Source organism: Vigna umbellata, chromosome 2, assembly GCF_029865625.1.
Source record: "Vigna umbellata cultivar VRB3 chromosome 2, Vumbellata_1.0, whole genome shotgun sequence".
Lineage (NCBI taxonomy): Eukaryota > Viridiplantae > Streptophyta > Magnoliopsida > Fabales > Fabaceae > Vigna > Vigna umbellata.
In genome coordinates, this window is record NC_142166.1 from 23,448,571 (window position 1) to 23,459,206 (window position 10,636).

At 36.4% G+C, this 10,636-nt stretch overlaps 1 protein-coding gene and 1 pseudogene across 1 annotated transcript; one reads left to right on the forward strand and one right to left on the reverse strand.

Moving 5' to 3' along the window:
- Positions 1-2,183: 2,183 nt before the first annotated feature.
- Positions 2,184-3,385, reverse strand: LOC124844093 (auxin-binding protein ABP19b-like; annotated as a pseudogene).
- A 996-nt stretch (positions 3,386-4,381) lies between these two features.
- Positions 4,382-6,543, forward strand: LOC124844092 (ARM repeat superfamily protein). Its single transcript, XM_047320950.2, has one exon. It carries the CDS (start codon positions 4,483-4,485, stop codon positions 6,307-6,309), a length of 1,827 nt encoding a protein of 608 aa, XP_047176906.2. The 5' UTR covers positions 4,382-4,482; the 3' UTR covers positions 6,310-6,543.
- The last annotated feature ends 4,093 nt before the right edge of the window (positions 6,544-10,636 follow it).

Genomic DNA, 10,636 nt, shown 5'->3' on the forward strand with positions numbered 1-10,636 from the left:
GTTGGCTTGTATGATTTACATAATCGATTGCATGTGCTATTTAATTTGTTAAATTTGAAACAGATGTAAGACTGTTAAAGCATAAGGAAAAGCTTAACAAATTACATTATTTGCAAATTGATTAAAGTGCGTCAGGATATGAAAATCCTATAAGTAGATGTCTTGCATGTTGTTTCAATACAAATTCTACAAACATTCACTTTCATAACTAACTTGTTTGTTGAGTATTGATTGCAAGAGTGTCTAAGAAAGAATTTGGAAAAATCAAAGATCTCATTTGGGATATTCATAAAGATTATTGCAAGAAAGCTGAGCTGATACATTGTTGATCATATATGCATTGCTGGTGTATTCTTTGAAGATCAGTTTCTACATTGCAATCAAGAAGATTGCGTTCCTGTTGTTGTTAGCCAGGAGGAGAACCCGTAGTGTTCTGCATTAAGAGTTGGGATTGCTCTTAAGGTGTATAGAAAGTTGGGATTGCTTTCTAGGTTTGTAAGATTGTGAGGTGTTCACATCTTGTACTATAAGTGATATTGAGTGGGAAACGAGAGTGCATTGAGAGGGGATATCTCTATATTCTTGCTTGTATACTCTATCATTATAATGGAATCCCTTCAACTAAGGTTGTTGAAGGAAGACTAGATGTAGGCTTGGCTGAACCAGTATAAATCTTTGTGTTGATCTTTCTCTCTTTTCTCTTTTATTGTTGATTCATATATCTTGTGTTATTGATTTCAAGAAAACTTAAAGATTTTAGAAAGCTTTTTAAAGAAAATTTTTTGAAAGAAAAATCCAATTCACCCCTCCCCCTTCTTGGCTTGAAATATAAGGCATCATATTTCTAACAATCAGTAATCTTTATAATCTCATCTTATGAGAAAAAGTCTACACTTGAAGTAGTTGACTCTGTTGCTTCAACATTAACAAATTCAACAACACCTTTAGTAAAATTTGTATGTCCATTAGTAGACATATCAGTGTGATGTGATTCTATAATTGGTTGTTGTTTTGATCTTTTAGTAAAATTAACTTCCACTTTGTCCAACCTCTGATTCAATTCCTTAATCATTTTCATTAATTCAATATTCTCAACCCATATCTTCAAAAAGAATTTGAAACTCACATCATTCAATTGACGTATAGTCAACTTACTTATATCAGGTGCAGTAGTCAATGTGACAATTTATTGTGATAAACATATGAATCATGTGGTTGTTTTGGATATAGTAATCATAATTCATTTGAAAATCACATTGTTGATGATATTTATATGAAATATTATTTTTCATTTTTGAAAGAGCTTTTTTTGAAAAGAAATAAATTGAAAGCTTGTTGAGTAGACTTTCAGGAAAGAGAGGTGCGTCTTAATGGACAACTTAAGTACCTTATCTTTCCTTAGCCAAAGTGTTCCCAAACTAGTTTCACAAATTTTCCAACAAAATTCCTCAAACAAAAATTATGATAAAAGAAATTCCTAGACTAAAATAACTAAAGAAAATAAAGTAAAATAAGTAATAGAGAAAAATAATTGGGAAAAATAAAATGTTAGTGATAAACAAAAGTAAAATAAAATAAGAACCAAAATGATAAAAATTCTAATCGTGTTCCCCGACAACGACGCCAAATTTGATAAGTTGTCGTTGACACAATCAAATTAATATTACTAAATTATAGCAACTTTAGTATTGCTAAGATATTAGCCAACAAAATAAAAAGGGTAAATTCAACCCTAAATCGTCTCCCAATGAACACATAATTGATTTCTAACAAATTAGTTCTTCTAAAAACTATTCAAAAGGGGTTAGTCAGATAAAATAATAGAAGTAATAATAGAAAATAAAAGATTAAAAAACCAAATAACAAAAGGTAGAAAGAAATAAATTATAAAAAGATTTAAGAGATAAAAAGAATAATGGTAAAAAAAATAGGTTGATTTCACTACTTTTTCAAAATAGAATTCATCATTGGTTATCTAAAGATTATTGTTCAATTAAATATTATCTTAGATTTTCGAATTAATCAATGTAAATTCTCAATTAATTTGTTGGCGTTTACCCTCCACTTGAGCTTGTCCACTTTGATTGTCGAAAAATAGGGTGAAGACGAATTTGAGATCGAAAGCGTTTTTTGAGTTTGATTGCTTTCGTTTACAGTAATTGTTTAAGAAACACATTCATACATCAAGGAAGGTAGTATGTGCTACCAAACAATAAAAGGTCAAATAATTGTGCTCTGTGGTTTGCGCTACTAAAAGTCAGAAAAACAATCGCTTTTTCGTTTCTAGAATTCATTTGACAATGCAGTAGTCCTTGTGCGAAAACCATAACATCTCCTGGTTTCAGTCACTTCGTATAAAAAGAAAATGATGTTATAAAATCAGCAATGATTTGACCTTCCACTAGTATCAAAAGTTTAGAAGCTTTAGGTTGTGTGTGCATTGGGATTGATATACCTTTTGCTATGGCTAACCGTGCGGTGGAAACACCAAGACCATTCACACCTGAAAAATCAGTGACAAATGCAAAGGTTAATGCAACATTGAAAGTGTTTGTGGTGTTTCTCGCTACCAAACCAAAAAACACAAAGTCATTCATCATCGTGGTTTGCACTGATAGCCTGCAGGGCCATCTGGACCCTTTAGGTCTGCTACACATAAATCATTGACAACATCATAGGAAGTGGATGAGAGAAGAGTGAAGAGTGAAGAGGAAAACAATCTGAGTTATCTTTTTCACTCTTTCAACTTTGACGAATGAATTTGGTGTTTTTCGTTGGTGTCTCACGATATTGAGCTCATCATTTCACCTAATGTTGTGTTGGTTCCCATAGATGTCACTAACATATGAGCATATCCATCGACCAGCTTTGCACTAGACAATAAGAAGGGGCTTCTTGAAGGCTCAATTTCTACATGATCGCTCTCACCTGCCAGACTGAATTCATCTACTAGCGAAGAATGGCCACTCAAGAACAATCCATCATTTGTTGCATCATGCTCACGATGGCACTGTCTTTTTGTCTGAAAAATATAACATGTACTCCAAGTTGATGTCACCGCGTTTCTGTTTTGCTGTGTGACTCAACCTCTGACCCAAAAAGATTTGATTTGTAGTTTTGACTATGAAGTCTTGTTGAGACTTTGATTATTGTGACTCGTCACTCATTAGTTTAAAAATAATGTCATAAAATAAGATTTGTAAAATATAAAATGAGAACTGTTTCATTTCCACGAAGTTTGATTACGCTCCAAAAACTATTTTTATTACTTCAAAAGCTTTTGGAAATTATTATTGATTTTTTTTTGTTTTTGTTGCAAAACCTGGTATTTATCCGAAGTAACAATGTCGAGACTGAATGCGCGTCTGGTTCCTTGTGGTTCCATGGGGATGCCACTCGATCTCACGGTGGGCGCCAAAATGTTTTTGCTGAATTAGGACGAGGATACCTCCTGTGTGATGCTCCTGTCTCCGCCGAACGTTTGCTTCTGTCTCTGCTCTAATAACCGATCGGTTGGGGGTGACCTGTAGAATACACTCTGACGCTCAAGTTAGAATTTTTCTCTAGAGGTCTAAAGTAATGTGATTATCAAAGCATAAACATTACCCCAAAATTAAATCTCTATTTATAGAGTTTATAATAATCTAACCAATTAATTTACCTCTTAATGGTCATTAATACCTGTCTTAACCAGTCATCAATAGTCGTTACCGCCTTGATTGCACTTTAACTATGTCCAACTGCTCTCTCAGCCGTTTGTGCGTATTTAACGGAAGGAACGATGTTGACACAAAATTTACTAAGTGAAGACATATTTGGCACACTTTTAAAAAGAAAGGACCTAATTGAGAAAAATAAACAAATCTGAAGACAAAAAAAAGACTATTAAACTTTTTTTTTTCAAGTAGGAGAAAATTATGAAAACATGAATAGGATCTTGAGAAGAACCACATAGTAGCCTTGTTTGTTTACTTTTGTTGTTGATTTTGGGCTATTGAGTCTTGTATTGTTTTTAGATAATTACAGCTGTTCTATATTCTATTTTTAAAAGGGGCTCATACATATGTACCGTAATTGGACTTATGAAGGCTCATGCTATATAAGAATTCTTTGCAGACTCTTGGATGAAAGATTTTGGATAATTGAAAATTTAAGGTTTTCTCTCAAAGTGAAAAAGTTCTTCATTAAAACTTTAATTCTTATATTTTTGAGTTTTACAATTAAAAGTGACGAATATTTCTTACTTGTCTTCGAACCTCCTCTGAATGGTGTGTCTTTCTTCGTTCCAATATTTATCCAATCTTCATCCATTCTCTATTCCGCATTCATTCAGCACCTAAATCCTAAAAGGGGTTCTGATGAAATAGTAGGAACAAGATGGAGAAGAAGCAAAACTAACTTAACGAGGAAGTTGACCGTAAATGTTCGAGCTGTACAACATAAAACCGCGGGCACAGAGTGAGGACTAACTATAAACAAACAATGAGTGGCGGGAATCAAACCAGCCCCAAACGTCCCACACGCGAGTGTATTTCACGCTCCAAATCCTTCGCATTACACAAACTCTTTCCCATGCCTTTCAACAAAACCCTTTTTCCTCAACGCTGCGAAGCAAAGGGAAAAACAGCGAAGATGAAAGATTCAGCGGAAACTGATCCTATTGCTGAGTCTCTCAACCTACTGAGTACACTCCTGGACTCCGAACTACCCAGCATCACAAACTTCAAAGGGAAATGGTCACTTGCCCGAGTCAAACTCACCCATCTCCAAACTCATCTCACCGATTTCTCCGCCGAGTTCCCCTACGCCTCCACCACCAACCCCCTCTCCCTCCACCTCCTCCACTCGATCTCCCACACACTCAACGACGCCGTTTTACTCTCCCGCACTTGCCAGCCCCAAGACCTCCTTAACGGCAAGCTCAAAACCCAAAGCGACCTCGACTCCCTCCTGGCCACCCTCGACCGCCACGTCACCGACTGCGACATCCTTTTCCGCAGCGGCCTTCTCATTGAAAGCGCCGCCGTTTCCACCTCCAAAAGAGAAGCTATCCGCTCCGCATCACGAAACCTAATCACCCGGTTGCAAATCGGGTCGCCCGAGTCCAAAACTTCCGCGATGGACTCTCTATTGGACCTCCTTAATGAAGATGACAAAAATGTTACCATTGCTGTGGCCCAGGGCGTCGTTCCCGTACTCGTGCGCCTACTTGATTCACCCTCCGACATGAAGGAGAAAATAGTCGCTGCCATCTCCAAAGTATCCACAGTTGAAAGTGCCAAGACTGTGCTCCTAGCAGAGGGTTTACTTCTTCTCAACCACCTTCTCCGAGTACTTGATTCTGGAAGCGGATTCGCGATTGAGAAATCAAGCATCGCGCTTCAAGCACTGAGTCTTACCAAGGACAACGCCAGAGCGATTGGCTCGCGCGGCGGAATCTCGTCTCTGCTCGAGATTTGCCAGGCTGGCACCCCTGGCGCGCAGGCCTCCGCAGCCGCCGTGTTGCGCAACCTCGCCGCGTTCGCGGAAATTAGGGACAATTTCGCGGAGGAGAATGCAGTGGTGGTTTTAGTCGCCTTGGCTTCCTCCGGGACTGCTTCGGCGCGTGAGAACGCGATTGGGTGTTTGTCGAATTTGATTTCCGAGGCTGACTCGGACGGTTTGTCGAATTTGAGGGTTATGGTGGTTAAAGAAGGGGGGATTGAGTGTTTGAAGAATTACTGGGACTCGGGTACTCCAATTCCGAGTCTTGAAGTTGCAGTGACGATGTTGCGGCATTTGGCTGAGAGTGCTGCAATTGGGGAGGTGCTGATAGGTGAAGGGTTTGTTCGGAGGCTTGTGGGGGTGCTGAACTGTGAGGTGCTGGCGATGAGGGTTGCCGCCGCGAGGGCGGTTCACGCTATAGGGTTGAACAGTGGCAGGGCAAGGAAGGAGATGGGCGAATTGGGGTGCGTTTTTACTTTGATTAAGATGTTGGATGGCAAAGGTGTAGAGGAGAAAGAGGTTTCTGCAATGGCATTGTCGGTCCTGCTGATGCACCCTGCGAATAGGAGGGTTTTCCGCAAGGATGAAAGAGGGGTTGTTAGTGCTGTTCATTTGTTGAACCCTTCGTTGCAAGGGTTGGATAAGAAGTACCCTGTTTCGTTGCTCGCTTCGTTAGTGCATTCCAAGAGTTGCAGAAAGCAGATGGTAGCAGCAGGGGCTTGTGTATATATGCAGAAGCTTGTCGAGATGGATGTGCCGGGATCAAAGAAACTCTTGGAGAGTCTCGGGCGTGGTAAGATTTGGGGTGTTTTTTCTAGACCCTAGATGATGATGATCAACATGGAGATAGTCGTGGATTTCTGTAACATGGAAGTTCTGATTATTCATTGATCTGTATGCATGATTGACTTGTTCAGGTTTTCGTCTTCTTTTTACCTTGTAATTATTCATTAATAATTTGTCTTTGTACGTAGAAGTAAGTTTTTCTAATGATTTATCTCAGAACAGATTGTGTTTATGTTTAGGAACAATGATATAAAGTACATGATTTTGCGACCACTGGTTGAGTACGACCTATTACTTAGCTCAATTTGGCTGAATATAGCATAGGGATAGTACATAGTTGAATACTTTGCGTATAGTGTTTTTACTTGTAATCAATGAGGTTGAGTATGTTCAGATTGAAATGTGATTTTTAAGTATCAATGTTACAGTATTTGGATGCTCTATATTGAAGAAGAGGCAAGTTTTCTACTTCCTGTTAAAGAAGTGAGATTATAAATTGAATAATCGACTTCGACTCTATTTCGTGTTACTACATAATGTATAATGTGGTGGGTGTATGCCAGATGTCAATACAAATTGAGTTTGTGAAGGGATTTTCTAGTTAGAGTGAATTAATTACCAAACTAGGTTCATATGAGGAGAGAAAACTGCATATTAAAGGATTAACTATATGTGTTCCTAAATTTTTAAGTTAATTTTATTAGTTTCTTCTTTTTAATGTTTGGTTATTATTTTTTCCAAAATCATGGAATTAGATCTCCGTAGCAAAATGCATTAGTACCTCTGTAGACATGACAATATGAATGCCAATTCACTTGTTAGTTTGGAACATGGTAGATTAATTAGTTAAAAAATAAGACTAATTTTCTACTTCTTCGTCTTCTTCTTCCGTAGCGGACATCTTTGTTCTCCAAATACACATAACCTTTTTCTATGTCTACCTTCAACATCTGTCCTCTATTATCAACCTCACCCACAACAACACGCAGAACTCCATTATCATACTTCCCTTTAAATTTAATCTCCCAACTATCAAAAACCCTAAAAATTATTTTCATATAGAAACAGAAAATCACTGAGAACCCAACAAAATTAATTAAATTAATTTTCATTCATCATACATAAAGGAAACTCCATCATTGAAATCATCATCTTTTTCCACTCTGCTTGAATTTTCTTCACCCAGGAACACAACTCGTTAATCGAATGTAGAAATAGAGAAATCAAATGCGAAAACAGAGAAATGGAAGGAGAAAGGTGCATTCTTCAACTTTGATTCTCAATAAAACACAGCTCTCTCTTCAACCTCTGGCAATTCATTTTCATCATCCAATTATTTTCTTACAATAACCATCAATACGCCCAGTACTCAAAAATAAATCCAACCAAAATCCTAATCATAAGTGTAGGTAGGAAAGGGAAGAGCTATAGCGTAAGTGGCGTTTATGGCTGATGTCGCGCTCCAGAGGAGGTGGAACACCGTGGGTCACGACGAAGATGGTTGGAGATGAGGAAAAAAAATGAAAAAATGAAAAAAAGAATAAAAATATCAATACTAGTAACAAAAGAAATGACTAAAAAATGAATCGATGACGTAACACACGGTATATCACGGAAAAAATGTTAACACCATTATTTATTAAAGACTATATTCATACATTTTTAAAACCATGATATAATTGAATGAAACTTTAAAATATGTTATAATTTAGAGGAAAAAAAAACATAATCAATCCATATTAAAAGACGGATGAAGTGATAATTGCATCTAAATGTTATTTATTCTATATATGACGTTTTTAACCTTTTAACTTTTACTACATAAAACTGGTGAAGATATTATCTTGTTATCAATTGTAGGATTGGTTCTGACTTCTTTTTGAACATTAGTAATGCTTTCCTCAACACCACCATAGTGAATCATCAAACAGCATTTTTTATGAAGAAGATGAGCTGTCGAAACTTGCCTAATTTATTCATTTACCCTGCAAGTATATAAATGCTTTCACGCCGACGTGTTACATGTTCATGGAAATCTCAGGACTAAGATCATCATTGAAATGGGGTGCCCTTTTGTACTTTTACCTAACAAATTTTGTATTGGCTCTTTATCTTAGACGTTACTTTCTGGGTGACTTCTCTAGCATGATTTACTTTTAGTAGATGTCTGCGTCATGCCATTTCTTAACCTGAATTTATGAGTAAATATTGGTCGAATAGTATTTGATTAGATTATGGTGAAGGATGGATACTGTGAGAATTTCCTGGATGCCTTTTTGGTGGATGGTGACATAATTGTCTGGGAAACCCATGTGCTCTTGTTATTGACCATGTGCCTATAGTCTATGGATTGCCCTAAACTGCAGTCTTGTTGTCTGTTTTGTTAACAATTAGGACCTACCTTAATCGCCTCTGCTTATCTGTGTGAAAACCCTTGCCAAATGAATCAATGATCTACATTTCCCCTTGCTGCGTTGTCATTTTTATAACAAATATCCAAATTCGTGTAAATACGAGTACATGTTGACAGCTGTATGTGGGGGAATCTTTAAGTTCCGTGCACAGTCCTTCATACTATATAACTATAAAGTTGTATTTCCAGCTGAAAATGTACACTCCCCTAGAATTACAGTTTCCATGCATGCCAACTGTAAGACACAGTTGCAATAATGATATAAAAGAATAAATAAACTATGCCTTCAAGGGAAGATATATGAATAAAGGGGTTAGATCAGATATGAATTAAGAGATATGAAAAAAATTGTCCTTTTCAGTTTAAGAAAACATAATTTTATTATTTTGCCAATAATTCTTCCCTCTTTTAAATACTGTGTTTCTTATCATTTAATGGTCCAGTCAAGCTCGTTAACCTGTTAAATCGGGTAAAAATTTAGTTATTTTGTACGTGTGTGTGTGTATATATATATATATATATATATATATATATATATATATATATATATATATATATATATATATAGAGAGAGAGAGAGAGAGAGAGAGAGAGAGAGAAACATTAAGGAATTTTTTTCAAATTACTCTAAATTAAATTAAATTTCTTTTTTAGAGTTAAATATACTTTTTGTCTTTAAATTATTTTTAAAATATGTGTTTTGCTTCTAAATTAAATTATATATTTATTTTATTTTTACATTCTATAAAAATCATGTAAAATCTCTTTTCAGTAAAACTAGAAGATTATATTATAGGTTGAATTCGGTTTGACGAATTTGTTTGTGACATGAAAAACACATGTGAAAGGAAAAGAATGTTTTACATAAATTCTATAAAATCTAAAGACAAAATAGTATATAATTTAATTTAGGTTTAATGTTTCGGTAGGTTCCTATTTTCGTTCAGAATTTCAAATATGTTTCCTACTTGTTCGGTGTTTCAATTGAGTCCTTATTTTGTGAAAATTGTAATAATTAAATCCTTGTCGTTAAATTGGACCCAATGGCGTTAGTCTATGGTTGATGTGGCACAGTGGACTATGTTTTAATTGAGGTGGACTGTATTACTTGATGTATGTGATTCTGATGTGCATATTTTATTTTCTTTTTAAAAAAAGAAATTGGAAAGAATGAATGAAATATTGGGAATGAATTAGGGATTTAAATTGTTCGAAATAGGGATTGGGATTGGGAAAACTTCGTTATGAAATTGTAGGGGTTCATGGAAATTGGGAATCATTTGTACAAATTAGAGATTCAATTTGAAAAATTAGGGTTCATTCACAACTAACATTGATACAATCGCAAAGTATGCATCATGATTTCTACAGGCTGAATTGACATCCTTGCTGGTTAAAAAGATGTTTATGGTGACTTGGAGATTGTTCTCAATGGTGCTTCTACCTTTCGCTCGACTTCTTCTGATGCTGGTTCAGACAAGATCATTTTTTTCTTTTCTTCTTCAGAGGTGACGCTGCCATCCTCAGTCATCGTGACATATGGTCGCACCCACCCGCGTCTCCATTGACGCCATCACCATCAACCACCACTGAGAATCCAGAATCGCGATAAACAGAACCCAAAATGCGAATCAAAAATCCAAATCTCAATTCGAAAACCTACCCCCAAATGCAAGATCAAATTACAAGCACAGAGAAACTCATATTAAAACCCTAGCCCAAATCACGGAATCAAAAATCTAAAGAGAAGATTCAAGAAACCCAAATCAAAACCCTTGTCGCGACGTTGTCGGAATATCAATCTCGCCGCTACAACACTCACTACGAAATGAGAAGGGAGGACGCGCCATCGTCACGTCACCGTAGTGCCAGCGCAAAGTCATTGCCGTCAGAGCTTACCGCCCTCCCGCGAAACCCAGCCCCAAAGAAGAAGAAAGGAGAAATTTCTCCCTA

Bases quoted from the DNA above. Each gene is read 5' to 3' on its own strand.
- LOC124844092 (XM_047320950.2), top strand. From the start codon at position 4,483: ATGAGTGGCGGGAATCAAACCAGCCCCAAACGTCCCACACGCGAGTGT.